Source organism: Camellia sinensis, chromosome 10 (assembly GCF_055761805.1).
Source record: "Camellia sinensis isolate YWXY chromosome 10, ASM5576180v1, whole genome shotgun sequence".
Taxonomy (NCBI): Eukaryota; Viridiplantae; Streptophyta; class Magnoliopsida; order Ericales; family Theaceae; genus Camellia; species Camellia sinensis.
Genome location: NC_138970.1, coordinates 155,082,550 through 155,100,310, shown reverse-complemented (window position 1 = coordinate 155,100,310; position 17,761 = coordinate 155,082,550). Strand labels below are relative to the sequence as shown.

At 46.3% G+C, this 17,761-nt stretch overlaps 1 protein-coding gene across 1 annotated transcript; it reads left to right on the top strand.

Moving 5' to 3' along the window:
- Positions 1 to 210: 210 nt before the first annotated feature.
- Positions 211 to 17,373, top strand: LOC114267518 (uncharacterized). Its single transcript, XM_082890515.1, has 8 exons — positions 211 to 235; positions 353 to 448; positions 762 to 857; positions 4,351 to 4,431; positions 13,969 to 14,721; positions 14,807 to 16,306; positions 16,417 to 17,015; positions 17,068 to 17,373. The coding sequence occupies exons 1-8, from the start codon at positions 211 to 213 to the stop codon at positions 17,371 to 17,373; spliced, it is 3,456 nt and encodes a 1,151-aa protein (XP_082746641.1).
- Positions 17,374 to 17,761: the final 388 nt, after the last annotated feature.

Genomic DNA, 17,761 nt, shown 5'->3' with positions numbered 1-17,761 from the left:
GGGTGTTCACTTCCACCAAAATGTTTCAAGAGTCACCACATTGACAAACAATACTAATGTTCTAAATGGTAAGAACCTCGAGTAATAATATTTTCTAATTATGATTCGTTTATATTATAACTTGCAAATACTAATATTTGCTATTTTCATAATGAATGCTAATAGTTATATTGTTTATATTTTTCATGAAAATTATATGATGCAATAGTCATGCCTCCCATATCTGAGGATGAAGGTATGAAATATTATTTATATTAATTTTACAATTATGATTTATTTTACAATATTCTTATAACTTCAAAAAAGTAATGATTTTATACTAATTGTTTTATTCATGTAAATCCAAATAAAGGAATTGTTATGTTCCCAATATCTGAGGGTGTTCAGATGCATGAGGATGTTTCAGAAGTCACAAGGGTGCTGAATAATAATATTGTCCTACAACAAGGTAAACACTAACATATATATAGATTTTGTAATTACTATTTTTAAAATTATAATTCATGATACTTATATTGTTTATTTTTTCATCCAATTAGATGACGGGATAGTCATGTCTCAAAATTTAGAGGGCATTCAGTTGCATAGAGATTTATTACAGGAAACTATAATAGCGAACAACAATATTGTCACAGAAGAATAAGGTAATAATTATTATTTGTATTAATTTTATAATTATGATTTATTTGACAATATTATCATAACTTCAAATAATAAAAGATTTGACACTAAATATTTTATTCATGCAAATTCAAATAAAGGAATTGTTGTGTTCCCGATATCTGAGGAAGTTCGCATACATGAAGATGTTTCGGAAGTTACAAGGGTGGTGAATAATAATATTGTTCTACCAGAAGGTAAACCCTAATATATATATATATATATATATATATGTTTATAGATATTAATATTTTTAATTATAATTTTTAAAATTATAATTGCCAATAATTGATATTCACGAACCTTTAAATTAAACATTAATTCTTAAGTCAATCATTTCTCAATTAAATTTTAGATGATAAAATAGTCATGCCCCTCATAGCTGAGGACATTCAGTTGCATGGAGATGTCTCAGAAGTCACTTTGACAACAAATGTTAATATTCTTCCACAATAAGGTAAGAATAAACTATTATGTTATTCATGACTCATAATTTATACTTATCTCATTACTATTCTCATTGTATTATTTCACATAAGTTTATTTTGGGATATTTAATTATTTTTCAATTATTTTTTACAATGAAAAGTCATAAATCCCATAACCGAGAGCATTAAATTGCATACAAATAATAACATTGTTCCACGACAAGGTAAGAATTATTTTGTAATAATTTTGTTTAAAAAATTAATGACAACTCCTACAATTTAAATATACATTGTCTCAAAAGTATGTATATATATTTATGTTAGGTATGCCTTTCATGACTTAAACCCAAAATGTCATAACTTTTTCACTACAAAAATCATAACTTTATTGCACTAAAAAATGTCATAACAAAATCTCGAAGTGTCATAACAAAAATCACAAAATGTCATATTATTCCTAATTTTAGGGTGCACATCATAAACTCGCTATTTATAACTTCATTACAAAATGTCATAACACATATTACAAACAATCATAACATTCATTAGTAAAAAATCATTACTTTTCTACAATGTGCATCATTTAAAAGGATGCACATTGTAAATTTTTCCTACATATAATACTAATTATTTGCGATGTGCATCATACAGATGTTGCAATCGTTGCACGTCACAGAAAACGACGCGTACTGAGAAGATGGAAATTTAGTGACAGAACATTCACATGTTCGCGATGTGACGCCATCATGTGTTTAGATGAGAGAACAAAGGATAGTTCTAAAACCAATCCCAAATTCAGATTATGTTGTCAAGCTGGGGAGGTCCTTTTACCTTTATTGCAACACGCTCCTGACTTCTTAGATGCACAATTGAGGAATGCAAGTTTTATGGAAAAAATTAGAATGTATAATTCAATGTTGTCTTTCACATCAATGGATGGTGTACGGGGAGCAAATATTCCGGCGTGCCCGTATTCCTTTCTTCCGTGCTCCGTCGATATCCGATCACCTGCGAGCAAATAATGGTGAGCTACCCGGCGGTGTGTGGCCGGAAAAACCCTCCGACGGTCAAGTTAGCACACACCTTAGAGGGAATAGAGAGAAGGGAGAGAGTGTTTGAGTGTAAGGATTTTCTTACAGAGTGTTCGTGTGTTGCGTATGGGGGGCGCAGACATGCTTATATACCTTCTGAGCCCCATATCCACTCCCTGTCATCTCCTGACATGTGGCTCTGCTATCCCATCTGTCAGCATAAACCATGTCATTCATCACCTGCTCTCAACTGCCTGCCAACACAGCTGGTGCTCGGCAGCCGAGCTGCCCTACCCCGGTCGTACCATGCTTCATACCTTAAGCGCCTAACCGGATAAACAAACGGTGGACCGGGCTAAGCGGCATCCCAGCCGAGCCTAGCCCGGATGCTTACTTTGATCGGCCTTCTCGCCGGTCAATCAACTACCTCGGCTGACCGCGCCTTTCCGAGCGCCGGTCTCTCGGTCTGTCTGGTTTCGACCATCCTCGGACCAAGCATCCTGGTCTGACCGGTCACTTCCCGACCGAGCAACTTCTGCACGGTCCGGGGCGGCACACAGTCCGAACCTTGCCCGGCCCAAGTTCTGGTAGCCCATCTCCGGGTGAACAGTTGATCATCTCGGCCCAATGCATTGCTGGGCCCTCAGCTTGCCCGGTCGATACCCCGGCCCAACACCGGATCATAAATCACCCTCTCAATTGCCCTTTAATCCCGTCCGCGAAAGCGTGACTGGGATTACTGACTTCGACCGAGATAACATTTCTCCGGTCGTCAAGACGCCAAGCCTTTGCCGAGCTAATCTGCTATCCTTACCCGGTCATGTTCCTCCGCTTACGGCCTTTTCGTCGAAAGTAACTCGGCTGGCTCTTCGTCTCTTCATCCCGTCGCTTCAATCCTGACGTAGCCATAAATGGGGACACGTGGCGAGCTCCCATTGGTCATCGAGAAGCCAACCCACCGTTCTTGTCTGATTTTGAATTTGGGCGGTCTCTTTCGCCTATACAAACTCCCCCCCCATCGTTCCATTTTTTCCTACTGCTGTCTCCATCTCTGACGGTTCTGAAGCTCAAGCTCGACTGCCATTCTGCCATTCTTCGTGTTTAGGAAGAACACCCTCAGCCCTTCACAGGTAAGATACTCAATCCCTTTTATGTTGCTATTTTCTTTTATTTTACACACATTAGGGCACAAAAACGTAGCTTTTAGGGCATTGACCATTGAAAACGTCACAAACCTCCCACTGTTCTTGGCGTTCTTCGTCTTCCTGAAGAACGCTGAAGAACTGGGGTGAACCGGGCTCTGGGCCTTCTTTTGATCCAAAAAAACCAACCAAACCGGGCAAACAACATGTTTGTAATAACCACGGCACAAACCGAGATAACCCAATTACTCGATCGCTTAACCGAGCTAAAATTAGGTCTGCTTGGGCGACCGAGCTCCTTAATTAGTCAACCGAGGTGGTTTGGCACCCTTACCGACCGAGCTGAAGTCTAGCTCCTAATGCGAAACCGCGTTCACTTACACTTGCCATCCTTTTCCTGCAGAGTCCAAGGGGACCACTGTCATTCCTGAACCTCTCAGGACCGAGCTGCAGCCAATTACCACCGTGCCCAACCCATCAACCGGGCTATAGTAAGTCGGCCACGAATGGGGAAATTCCGCTTCCTAGTGGACACTCCGGCCGCGCTAGCCGCTTTCAGAGAGGATTACGGCGTCCCGGCCGACGTCCATCTCGAGCTGGCCGAAGAAAAAACCACGCCTTGGGGTAGAGAGGAATGCCCCTTCACCGTGCTGTCCATTGTCGAAGGGGGCCTTCGTTTCCCTCTTAACCCGCTGATTACCGAGTTCTTACGCCGAACCGGGCTAGCGCCAACCCAAGTGTCCACCAACACATACAGGATAATAAATGGCGTGCATGAGTTAAATAACCGGTTAGGCATAAGCCTAGGTTTAGCCGAGATCTTACGCCAATACACACTTGGCCACACCGGCGACGGTCTCGCCTATTACTTGAAGATTCGACCGGGCCGAGAAAAAATCGTAACCGGCACACCAGACAAGGATCTTCATGACGATGATTTCTTCTGGGTGTCTGGTAACTATGAAACAGCCGAGACACCGGGCTGGATGATTAGCAAAAGTTTTGGGAGCACATGTAAGCTGCGCAAATAATCTCGGTTTACATACTTATGTTTTTCGCAGTTTAATCATTCTCTTGTTTCTTTTGCAGCCATCCAAGCCTTGCAAGCCAACTACAACTTCCCCAACGTAGAGGCGATCAGGACCGCGCTTCGCTACCGGGATCGTGACTGTAACCAACTACTCGGCTACAGTCCTACATATAGATATTCCGCTCCCCGCCGGAGTAAAGTAACCGACTTCCTCAGAGCTCCTTCGCCACCGCCAGATCCAACCCTTCCCGACGTCCCATTAATCCGGTTAACAGACGAGCAAGAAATGGCCAAGAGAAGTCGAATCAAGAACCTGCTCACCGCCACATCTGCCGAGGTGCCAAGCGTGGTAACCCGGTCGCCAACCGCCGGTCAATCCAGTGGCGCCGTGGTCGCCCTAGCCACTCCATCCGCCGGGCAATCCAGCCGAGAACCTTCTGCGCGGCGGGCCGGGAAAAGAGCTCGGGCAGATCCGTCCGCCGAGCTAGTCACCGAGCTCGCCACCGAGCACCCCACGGACGCCCCCGCCCCAGTGCCAGCCTGGCGCCCACATCTGAAGCACCGGGGTCAGGACATCCCGGCGACGGCTTCGATCAAGGCTGACAAAGAGCATCTGCTCGCCTTTGATCTGTCCAAAGCATTCCTTCTACCGAGCGACGTGGTTGGCAGCGACCACGTCCCTGACACTCGGTTAGTCAAGTCATCAGTAAAGTCCATGGCCAGGGTAAGCCAATGCAGCTCTGAAAATTTTCCTAAGTGTTTGCCCGGTTCCGTTTCTCATAAACTTTGTTTTTTGCAGGCCATTCAAAAACAGCATCTGGTTTTGGAGCGCATCCACCGGCTTAGGCAAAAGGCAAACGACACAGCCAGCCAGGTTGAGAGCCTTCAAGCCGAGCTGGGCCGGGCTAAGGCTTCCCTCCAGATAGCCAATGCTGACAACAACAGACTGCTCGGTCAGCTGGAGGCGGCCGAGAAAAAACAAAGTGAGCTCCAGATTGAGGTGGACGCTTTTAAGAAGATGAAGAGGAGAGCTTGCCGGGCTGCCAACAATGCCGGGTTTAACGAAGCCGAGAAGAACTACAAGAAGCAAGTCTTTGCAACACAAGACATCTTTTTCAAGGCTGGCTGGAAGTCCGCCTGCGAGCACCTCGGCCAGGGCTCCGACACCGATGTATTTACTAATCCTCCTCCCGCCAAGCTACCGGTCTACCTCGTGCCTTACGCAAATGATGTATTCAGTGCGCTTCAAGCGGAGGCCGAGGAGGGGCTTGAAGAAGGAAGTGATGAGACAGATTCGGAGGCTGAGGACGCCGAAGTGGAAGTGCAGCCCGGTCAAGTTGAGCCCGGTGCCCAAGAAGCGAGCCCAACCGTCAACCTTGAGGCTGCCGAGGATGAATTCACCAATCTATCCCCCTTGGTTTAGTTTTCTTTTCTTTGTATTTTTGCTTTCAATACTTTTGATGTAACCGGGCTCTGTCCCCATCTTTTGTAATGAATTTCTTTATCAATGAAAGATTTTGAATTTTTGCAAGTGTACGCACGATTGTAATCAATTCTGTCTTCAGCAAAACATCTCGGTATAACCCATCGAACCGGAATACATAACACGGTCTAAGTACTTTAGCAGAACGAGACAAATTCATGAACCGAATAACCACTTCGGCTGTAACTAAGTTGAACAAACCAACACTTCCAACCGGAGTACATCATCTCGGTTGGGAATCCAAAGTTGGACAAGACACCAACTCTTCCAACCGGAGTACACCATCTCGGTTGGGAAGCCTAAGTTGGACAAGGCACCAACTCTTCCAACCGGAGTACACCATCTCGGTTGGAAATCCTAAGTTGGACAAGACACCAACTCTTCCAACCGGAGTACACCATCTCGGTTGGGAATCCTAAGTTGGACAAGACACCAACTCTTCCAACCGGAGTTCACCATCTCGGTTGGGAATCCTAAGCTGGACAGAACACCAACTCTTCCAACCGGAGTACATCATCTCGGTTGGGGATCCGAAGTTGGACAAGACACCAACTCTTCCAACCGGAGTTCACCATCTCGGTTGGGAATCCTAAGCTGGACAGAACACCAACTCTTCCAACTGGAGTACATCATCTCGGTTGGGGATCCGAAGTTGGACAAGACACCAACTCTTCCAACCGGAGTACACCATCTCGGTTTTAAACATTAAAAGAACAATCCAAGTGCTAATGCAAAATGACTTCTATAATTTGACAAAAAGAATTACATTCTGCTTTGCAAGCCAGAAAATTGCTTTAAAAAGAGGAAAGTAAAAAGCTTAAAAATAATACAATTTCAAGTTGGCCGCATTCCATGGCCGGGGTATGGCTCTTCCCTCTAGATCCTCCAAGTGGTAAGCCCCCTTGCCAGCCAGACCAGTGATCTTGTAGGGTCCTTCCCAATTTGCCCCTAGTTTGCCTTCTCCTGGCACCAGGGTGTTGCCCATAATCTTCCTCAAAACCCAATCCCCAACTTTGAACGGTCTGGGGTGCACTGTCTTGTTATACTTCTTGGAGAGCTCTTGTTGGTAAGCGGCAACATGGATGAGGGCTTTCTCCCGGCGCTCTTCCGCTAGGTCCAACTCCAAGGCAATAGCCTCGGCATTTAGCTCGGGCTCAAAACTCTCAGTTCTGAGGGTGGGCATTTCAACTTCCAAGGGTATGACCGCCTCCATGCCATAAGCCAAAGCAAATGGGGTTTCCCCGGTCGAACGTCGCGGGGTTGTTCGGTATGCCCAAAGGACACTCGGTAATTCTTCAGCCCACTTGCCCTTAGCCTTTTCCAACCGTTTCTTCAACCCATCCAGTATAGTCTTGTTTGATGCTTTGGCTTGACCATTGGACTGCGGGTAGGCCGGGGTGGAGTTGTAGAATTCTATCTTCATATCTTCACAAAATCCCCTAAATAGGCGACCGTCAAACTGGGTGCCATTGTCGGAGATCAAAATCTTGGGGACGCCAAACCGCGTGACCACGTTCTGCCAGACAAATCGCTTCACGTCTTTCTCTTTGATGGTTGCCAAGGGCTCAGCTTCAATCCACTTTGTGAAGTAATCAGTGGCCGCGATGAAGAATTTCCGGTTGCCCAGTGCTGTTGGCAGTGGTCCCACTATATCTAGTCCCCACATGGCGAAAGGCCAAGGACTGGTGAGGGGAAGAAGTTCCCTGGCGGGCTGGTGGATCAGATGGGCGAATTTCTGGCATTTTTCGCACTTGCGGACATATTTTTGCGCGTCGGCCTGCATGCACGGCCACCAGTATCCCTGCGAAATAGCTCGGTAGGCCAAGGATCTGCCCCCGATGTGGCTACCATAAATGCCTTCATGAATTTCAAACAAGAAGGCCTCCACACTATTCGGGTGCACGCATTTGAGATAAGGACCGGTGTAGGACTTCTTATACAACGCGCCAGATGGAGAGAGCCAAAACCGCTCTAACTTCACCCGGATTTTGTGCGCTTCTTTCTTGTCTGTTGGAAGAGTCCGGTCTCGGAGGAACAAGATCAAGGGGTCCATCCAGGAAGGGCCTAGCTCGGCGCAGAGTACATCCGTCTGCCCGGCGTTTTCAATGCTCGGCCGCGGAAGAAAGTCAATCAACAATGGGTTTGGAGACGTGCTATCGACCATGGAGGCGAGGCCGGCGAGTTCATCAGCCCGGCTGTTTTCTTCTCGGCCAATCCGTTGGACTCTGATTGCCTCAAACTGCTTGATATGGTCTCTGACCAGAGCTTGGTACTTCGCCATCCTGTCGTCCTTCGCTTCATAAATCCCTGAAACTTGATTAACCACAAGCTGGGAATCACTATATACCAGAAGCTCGGCAACCTTCATTTGAATTGCGCTCTTGAGCCCAGCAAGAAGCGCCTCGTACTCAGCCTCGTTGTTAGACGCCGGGAAGCCGAGTGTGATAGAATGCTCAATGGTTAGGCCGTCCGGGGATATAAGAACGATACCTAGGCCGGCGCCATGACGGTTGGACGCTCCATCAACAAAAAGCTTCCACATGTCCCCCACAAAAAGCTTCCAGCAGTCAGATGGGTCCTGAGAGTTGCGAAGGGCGATGGGATCACAACTGCTCGGCTGTGCGATGTCAAGTTTGGTGTTGACCGGTTCAAATTCAGTGCCCCTTGGTGATTCGACACCGGACTCAGCAAGTTGGTCCGTAATGCCCAAGTCCGTAGGCGAATCACCAGGTTGCGGTGTGAAGTCGGCCGCAAGGTCTGAGCTGCCTGGAACCATTACTCCTCCCCTTGAGGATTCGGCACCGGACTCAGCAAGTTGGTTCAGAATGCCCCAAGTCCGTAGGCGAATCATCAAGTTCTGAGCTGTGCGGAACCATGCCTTCCCCCCTTGGTGATGCCGTACCGGACAGAGTGGATGGGTTGGTGATAGACAACTCCGTCATCGCATCGCCGGGTGGTATTACCGTGCAAAGTGAGGGAACTTCGATGGTGCGCGCTAACTCCGCGGCGCGACCTTCTTCAGCTGGTTGTTCCTCGGTTGGCATTGGGTGCGTCTCATCATCTGCCTCGGCAATGTCAACCGGGCATACCGGATGAGTGCCAGGTGAGAACTCGGCAACAAAATCGGCCAAGGTTTGCGCTTTGATTGCGGTGCGCGGCTGGAACTTCACTTCGAACTGTCCCAACTCGACCGCCCACTTTAAAATTCGGCCTGAAAAGTCTGCGCGCTCAAACAAGGCCTTGAGGGGAAACTCGGTCAGTACGACGATGGGATGGGCGTGAAAATAATGTGCCAATTTCCTCGAAGCCATCATTAGTGCCAACGCAAGCCTTTCTAGCGGCAAGTACCTCGTCTCAGCCGGCAGCAAGGTCTTACTTACGTAAAAAATTGGGAGGTGCTTGATTCCTTCAGCCCGGACTAACACCGCACTTACTGCATGCTGGGAGACGGCGAGGTAAAGGTAGAGTTCCTCACCGGGCTCTGGTGTAACCAACAGCGGCGGAGAAGACAAGTAATTCTTGAGCTCGGCCAAAGCTTGGTCACACTCGTCATCCCATGAGAACTTTGACTTCAAGGCTTGAAAGAAAGGGCGGCAGGGATCTGATGACCGGCTTATAAATCGATTAAGCGCGGCGGCCATCCCGGCCAGATGCTGCACGTCCTTAGCCGAGCTAGGCTGCTTCAATTCTTGCACGGCTCTGATCTGAGTAGGGTCTGCTTCGATGCCTCGGTTCGTGACTAAGAATCCCAAAAATTTCCCGGACCCCACGCCAAAGGCACACTTCGAGGCGTTCAAGCGCAGCTTGTGCTTCTTTAGAATGGCGAACATCTCGGTTAGGTCGGTCAAATGGTTTGCCTCATGTCGGCTCTTTACCACCATATCATCGATGTAAGCCTCCATCGTCCGGCCGAGCAAAGGAGCAAACATTTTGGTCACCATCCTCTGAAAGGTTGCCCCGGCGTTTTTCAAACCAAAGGGCATAACTCGATAGCAGAAGAGTCCCCTTGGAGTCGTGAAAGAGGTGATCTCTTGGTCAGGCCCATGCATGGCAATCTGGTGATAGCCGCGGTACGCATCCAAAAAACTGAGCCGATTGTGTTCAGCCGTCAAATCCACTAGCTGGTCAATGCACGGCAAAGGGAAGCTGTCTTTTGGACAAGCTCGGTTGACTGTCTTGTAGTCAACACAAACTCGCCACTTTCCATTCTTCTTAGGTACCACTACCGTGTTGGAAATCCACCGAGGGTAGTGCACTTCCTGTATTGCTCGTGCTTCAAGCAAGTTTTTTACCTCCTCTGCTACTACCTCGGCGTGATGCAGCGCCGACCTCCTTGCTCGCTGGATGACTGGCTTTGCGCCAGGGAAGACATTGAGGTGATGGCAGATAAAACTTGGGTCAAGGCCGGGCATGTCGTAGGGCGACCATGCAAAGACTTCGATATTTGCCATCAAAAACTCAATCATCTCGGTTCTCTCCATGGCCGAGAGACTTGAACCGAGCAAGAAGAATCTGTCCGGCTGCTCGCAATCAATCCGCACCTCAACCAATTCTTCAACAGCCTTGTCCTCGGCTTTGGTGCCAACATCATCCAGGACACTCTGGTCCTCCGGTCCCTCGATCATTTGAACGAATCCTTTGGCAGCCCGGCTCCCGTTGACCGCCACGAAGCATTGCTTGGACATGACCTGATCACCCCAAATCTCCTCGATTGCCCCCATAGTCGAGGGGAATCTCATCACCTGGTGGTAGGTCGATGCTACGGCTTGCATGGCGTGAAGCCATCCTCTTCCAAGGATAAGGTTGTACGTTGAAGGGACTTGTAGCACCCAAAACTCCACTTGCTTGACCACGGATCCCGCTTTGACCGGCAGGATAATCTTTCCCAATGGCCACTCCGGCTGCGAGTTAAATCCAACCAGTGGCGAAGTGGCCGGAGCCAAGTCTGTCTCACGGAGTTTGAGCTGTTTGAACGCATCATAATACATGATCTCGACCGAGCTTCCCTGATCGATCAAGATCCGTCTAACATCAAATTCTTTGACGCGTAGTGTTACTACAAGAGCATCGTTGTGCGGCGTCTGGATACGCTCTAAATCTCTTGAGGTGAAACTTATCACGTCTTTCTCTTCTGTCTTCCCCCTCTTGATGGCAGGTTGCACTGACAACACTTCCCTCATATGCTCGGCCTTCTTGATCATGCCCCGGAGTTCGCAGACACGCTCCGGTTCCACGATTTCGTGGATGACATTAATAACTCCCTGTGGTGGTGCATCTCGGTCGTCCTGTCCCCTGGGATCGACCGGAGCCTGATTCGGTTTCACTCCGCCATCAATGTAAAGGTCCAGATGCCCGGCCGCAACCAGTTCTTCCAAGTGTTGTCGCAGAGGCAAACAATCCTCAGTCCGGTGGCCCCTCTCCCGGTGAAACGTACAACGATACCGCGGATTGTAGCCCTTTTGTCCATCGCCCAATTTAGCAGGAAACCGGACATACTCCTCGTCTCGGATTTCACTAAGTATGCGATAGATTGGAATCTTGAAGACCGTGGTTATGCCAGTCCTTGCCTTCATTCTTCTGTTTGCGTCCTCAACGTCATCTCGGGGATAATCATCCCGGTCATTCCGACGTCCTCTACCCCGGTTTTTTCGATTTGAACCTCGGTCTGATTCCTCTGCTCGGTCATTTGAGCGGTTGGACTCTTGCCCAACTGCGTGCACCTTGCCTGCTGTCTTCTTGTCTGTTCCGACCGGAGTGGCCTTCACGGTGGAAGCCGACGCATCATCCTCTACTCGGATGTGCTCATTGATGCGCTGCATGAGCTGGCCCATGGAGGTCGGTTGGTGCATGGTAAGCGAGTCCCGCAGTCTATGTCCGACCGGGAGACCGCGCTTATATTGCGTGAGAGCAAGGTTGACCGGGCAGTCTAAGATCTCGTTGAAGGTTTCCCAATACCTTGAATTGTACGCCTTCAGTGTGTCGCACGGTTCCATCTTGACACTTAGCAAGTGATCGACTTCCTTTGGTGTTTTTGTGTTGGTTTTGAAGCGCGTAACAAACGCCTCGGCCAACTGATGCCACCTTTGTATGCTCCCTTCCGGCAACCTCTCGAACCACTTTAGGCCCAGCTCGCCTAAACTTGACGGGAAGATTAGGCACATAAGTCCGTCATTGCGCCGATGTCCGGCCATAACCTGTCGGAAGTGGCTCACATGCATGTACGGATCGGTTTTTCCGTCGTAAAGTGTGAACTTAGGCTGGTGGAAGCCTGCCGGAAGCGGCGTTGTTTCTATTTCCAGGGAAAAGGGAGTGGCACTCAGCCTTGCCAAGTCTGTATCTTCGAATATTGGCATTGCTGGGCGGGGTGGAGGCATTCCGACCTCCTCGCTGCCGTGAACCCCGTAGGAGAGCCGCTGGAAAGCAGGTATTCTCTGAGCTTCGCGCCGGCGAGCCCGCTCCCTTAACACTGCCCGTAGATCCTCTGACTGAGCAGAATAAGAGTACCTCGACGTCGTCGCCGGACGTGAGGGTTTGTAAGTGCTGTCTTGCGCGCTAGACTTTTCTGCACGCATGTCGGAATCACCAACCTGGTAACTCCTGGTGATGGAAATTGACTGAGTACGTCGCTGACTCTGATCGCCTGACCGGCGGGATGGGGTGCGCTCACTGTGGTCTCCCACTCCAGCTACACCTTTCCCTTTGACATGCCGCTTTAGATCCTCCATCTCCGCCGCCATCCGCCTGATGACAGCGTCTTGGTCCCTTAACTTGCTTTCCAATCGCCTGGAGTGTGAGTCTCTCCGCCGGTGACCGTCTGGACTCCGTGAATGCCCATGACTCCTTCCGCGCTTATCCCGCTCGTCACCTGACTGTCCTCCAGTGGGCGTCCCCAAGTCAGCCATTGGATGGACGGCAGGTGGTCCCTCTCTCCTTCGGGTATACTCCGGGGTGGCTCCATCGATGGCGGACAACGGGAACTCGTCGTTGTTCGCCATGGATGGCGATCAGATGAACCTGGAAGACAAGGTTTTGTCTGTCAAGATTCCCACAGACGGCGCCAATTGTACGGGGAGCAAATATTCCGGCGTGCCCATATTCCTTTCTTCCGTGCTCCGTCGATATCCGATCACCTGCGAGCAAATAACGGTGAGCTACCCGGCGGTGTGTGGCCGGAAAAACCCTCCGACGGTCAAGTTAGCACACACCTTAGAGGGAATAGAGAGAAGGGAGAGAGTGTTTGAGTGTAAGGATTTTCTTACAGAGTGTTCGTGTGTTGCGTATGGGGGGCGCAGACATGCTTATATACCTTCTGAGCCCCATATCCACTCCCTGTCATCTCCTGACATGTGGCTCTGCTATCCCATCTGTCAGCATAAACCATGCCATTCATCACCTGCTCTCAACTGCCTGCCAACACAGCTGGTGCTCGGCAGCCGAGCTGCCCTACCCCGGTCGTACCATGCTTCATACCTTAAGCGCCTAACCGGATAAACAAACGGTGGACCGGGCTAAGCGGCATCCCGGCCGAGCCTAGCCCGGATGCTTACTTTGATCGGCCTTCTCGCCGGTCAATCAACTACCTCGGCTGACCGCGCCTTTCCGAGCGCCGGTCTCTCGGTCTGTCTGGTTTCGACCATCCTCGGACCAAGCATCCTGGTCTGACCGGTCACTTCCCGACCGAGCAACTTCTGCACGGTCCGGGGCGGCACACAGTCCGAACCTTGCCCGGCCCAAGTTCTGGTAGCCCATCTCCGGGTGAACAGTTGATCATCTCGGCCCAATGCATTGCTGGGCCCTCAGCTTGCCCGGTCGATACCCCGGCCCAACACCGGATCATAAATCACCCTCTCAGATGGAAAAGTAGATCATTCAGTTTCAGATGGAAGAGGTCCATATGCATTTCGGATTAGCGGGGAAAATTATCATAGAATAGGGTCACTGCTACCAACTCCTGGTCAGAAACCTAAGTTTGCCCAACTGTATATATATGATACAGAGCATGAATCGCAAAATCGTCTTAATGTGATAGGCCAAACCAGTACAAATATTTTGGGCATTAATTTGTCAATATTGGAAGGTTTACAAGAAATGTTAAATGCAGTTAATCCTTATGTGTAAATATTTCGAAGTACTGGAGATTTGTTGCGGGATCGTAATGTATTGAATCTACATGTGCGTATTTTAAACTCCAGAGGTGAACGACAATATATCAGGCCAACTGCAAATGAAGTTGCGGCTATAATCATTGGTGATGATGCTGGAACTGAAACACATCGTGATGTCATTGTTCAGAAAAATGATGGTATATTAAAAAGAATCAGTGAAATACATCCATCATATGTACCATTACAGTACCCATTACTGTTTCCATATGATATAGATGGATGGAGGTGTGGCATCTTTTCTAATACATTCTCAAGCAGATCTCGAAACAATGTGTCAATTAGAGAATTTTATGCATTTAGACTCCAACGTAGAGAATTTGAAGGTAAAACACTTTTAAGAGGAGGGCGTTTGTTTCAACAATTTATCGTTGACTGTTATGCTGCTATTGAGCAAACTAGATTGAATTACATCAAGACCCATCAAGCTGAGTTACGCGCAGACCTATATCAAGGAATAGAAGACGCTGTAGTTGCTGGAGATGTAGATGCGTCAGCAGTAGGGAGAAGATTTGTGTTACCTTCGTCATTCTCTGGGGGGCCACGTAGTATGATCCAACGTTATCAAGATGCTATGGCAATTTGCAGAACTATTGGAGCTCCTGATTTGTTTATCACATTCACATGCAATCCTATATGGCTAGAAATAAAAGTTGATCTTCCAAGACTACCGAATCAACGTGCAGAAGATAGACCTGATATCATTGCTAGAGTTTTTCGGATTAAGTTTAAACAATTACTAACCGACTTGAAGGAAAATAAAATATTTGGAGAAGTACTTTCAGGTATTATTATTCTAACACCTGTGCATTTATGATATAACAAATACTCTTAAATGTCTAATGTATCAATAATTATTTTTATGAACAGTTATTTACGTCATTGAGTTTCAAAAACGGGGATTGCCACATTCTCACATTACAATCACACTGGCATCGGAGAATAAGCCAATCACACCTGAACAAATTGATGAGTTTATATGTGCTGAATTGCTTGACAAAAATACAGACCCATTGGCATATGAGACTGTCGTCAGATGCATGATACATGGACCTTGTGGTGCTGCTAATCCCAATGCTCCATGCATGGTAGATGGAAAGTGTACAAAACATTATCCGAAGAAATTTTGTAATGAAACAACAATTAATGATAATGGATTTGTATCATACAGACGCAGATGTAATGAGGGCAACACAATAAACATAAATGGATTTATAGTTGATAACAGATGGGTCACTCCATATAATCGTGATCTTTTGGTGCGATATGATTGCCACATTAATATTGAACGATGTGCGCACCCGAAGTTGATGAAATATTTGTACAAATATGTCAATAAAGGGCCTGATCGTGCGACAACTGTGATTGAGGATAATGTTATTCATCCAAACAATAATGGGCAACAACATTACAAACAAGTTGATGAGATCAAACAGTATTTGGATGCTCGATACGTGTCTGTGATTGAAGCGTGTTGGAGGATATTTGAGTTTGAAATTCATAAACAAACTCCTTCTGTTGAGCGCTTACAATATCATCTTCCAGGTCAACAATTTGTTATATTTAATGACAATGATCATCTACACGAAGTTATTGACCAACAATGTGTTCATGACACAATGTTGACCAAATGGTTTGAAGCAAATAGAACCCACCAATCTGCAAAGGAGTTGACTTATGTTGAATTTCCGACAAAATGGGTATGGAAAAGAGATAAAAAAGAATGGGATGTCCGAAAATCACATAAATGTATTGGTAGATTGCCATATGCACATCCAACATCGGGTGGGAGATATTATTTGAGAATGTTATTGAATAAGGTTCGTGGTGCAGAAAGTTTTGAGCATATCAGAACTGTAAATGGGGTCATTCATACAACATTTAAATCTGCATATATTGCCCTTGGTCTACTCGATGAGGATAATGAATGGCACGAGGCATTGGCAGAAGCATCAAATTGGGCATCAGCAACAAAACTTCGACATATGTATTGCACAATGCTCATGTTTTCTGATATAACCAATCCAGTCGAATTATGGGAACGTCATTGGAAAAGTTTCACCGATGATATACAATATAGAATCAGAAGAGATATGAGAGATAGTGATCTATATCTTGACGATGAAGACTTAAAAAATTTAGGACTTCTCGAAATTGAGCATATATTAAATAGAAATGGAAGATCTCTCAAAGATTTCCCTCCCATGCCATTGCCATCTTTGCAAGGTGCTCAATTTGTGACAAATAGGCTCATCAGAGAAGAGATGGAGTACGATAGTGTTTCGGAAAAACAATTGTTCAATGAATTACATTCTGGTTTAAATAGTGAGCAATTGGAAGTTTATGACACCATAATGAATGCATACAATTGTAAAAAAGGGGGTTTGTTTTTCCTTTATGGAAGTGGGGGAACAGGAAAAACATATCTGTGGAAAACATTGATAGCAAAGTTTAGGTCAGAAAAAAAATTGTCCTTTCAGTTGCATCATCTGCAATTGCGGCTTTACTGTTACCAGGAGGTAGAACTGCACATTCACGCTTTAAAATTCCAATTAATTTGGATGAATTCTCAAGTTGTAGTATTAATCAACAGACTGAACTGGCAAAATTAATTCAAGAGGCATCATTGATCATATGGGATGAAGCTCCAATGCACCATCGTTATGGATTTGAGGCAGTTGATCGTACTTTCAGAGATATACTAAAGGGTACAGAATTTTGTTTAACTGATTGTGTATTTGGTGGAAAACTATTCATACTTGGTGGTGACTTCAGACAAATTTTACCTGTAGTACCAAAAGGTAGGCGGGAAGCCATAATTGCAGCATCGTTGAAGGAATCGACTATTTGGAATCATTGTCGTGTGTTGCATTTGAGGACCAATATGTGTATTATGGCCCATGATACTTCTATTCAAATGCGTCAACAACTCAGGGATTTTGCTAACTGGATATTGATGATTGGTGATGGAAAAATACCTGGAATTTCTTTCACTGAAGGCGGGGAGACTAATTGGATTGAAATTCCAGAACAGTTCTTGATTAGAAATGGATCACATGCTCTACAGGATTTGATCCATGTAATCTATCCATAATTAAGTACTAGATACAGTGACAGTTCTTACTGGAAAGAACGTGGCATCTTATGCTGATGTTTTTGAATTAAATGTCATAATGCTATCAATGTTGCCTGGAGAATCTCGAAAATACCTAAGTGCAGATACGATATGTCCAGCTGAGGATGAGAACATTGACGAAGGCATGCATCCACCAGAGTTATTGCACTCATTAAATTTTCCAGGAATTCCAAGTCATTGCCTTGAACTCAAAAAGGGAGCACCTATAGTGCTACTGAGAAATCTCAATCAATCTCAAGGTCTATGTAATGGCACCCGTCTTATTGTTGAGAAAATGGGAGATAAAGTGATTGAGGCATGAGTGATTACGGGTTCGAATATTGGGGAAGGAGTCTTCATTCCACGTATCATTTTATCACCATCTACCACACATTCACCTGTTCCGATTAAAATAAGACAATTTCCCATAAAATTAGCATTTGCAATGACCATAAACAAAAGTCAAGGTCAGACTTTAAAAAAAGTTGGTGTATACCTTCCTAATCCAGTATTCTCCCATGGTCAGTTATATGTTGCCTTATCGCGTGTTACCACACCATCAGGCTTGAAGATATTGATTGTTAATAAGGTTGACCAACCGTCAAATTATACAAAAAATGTTGTATATCGTGATGTTCTTGATAGCATTTGAAGATTGAAATAAAATGTCTTTTCAAAATTTGAATGACTATATTTTTTTTTATTCTTTA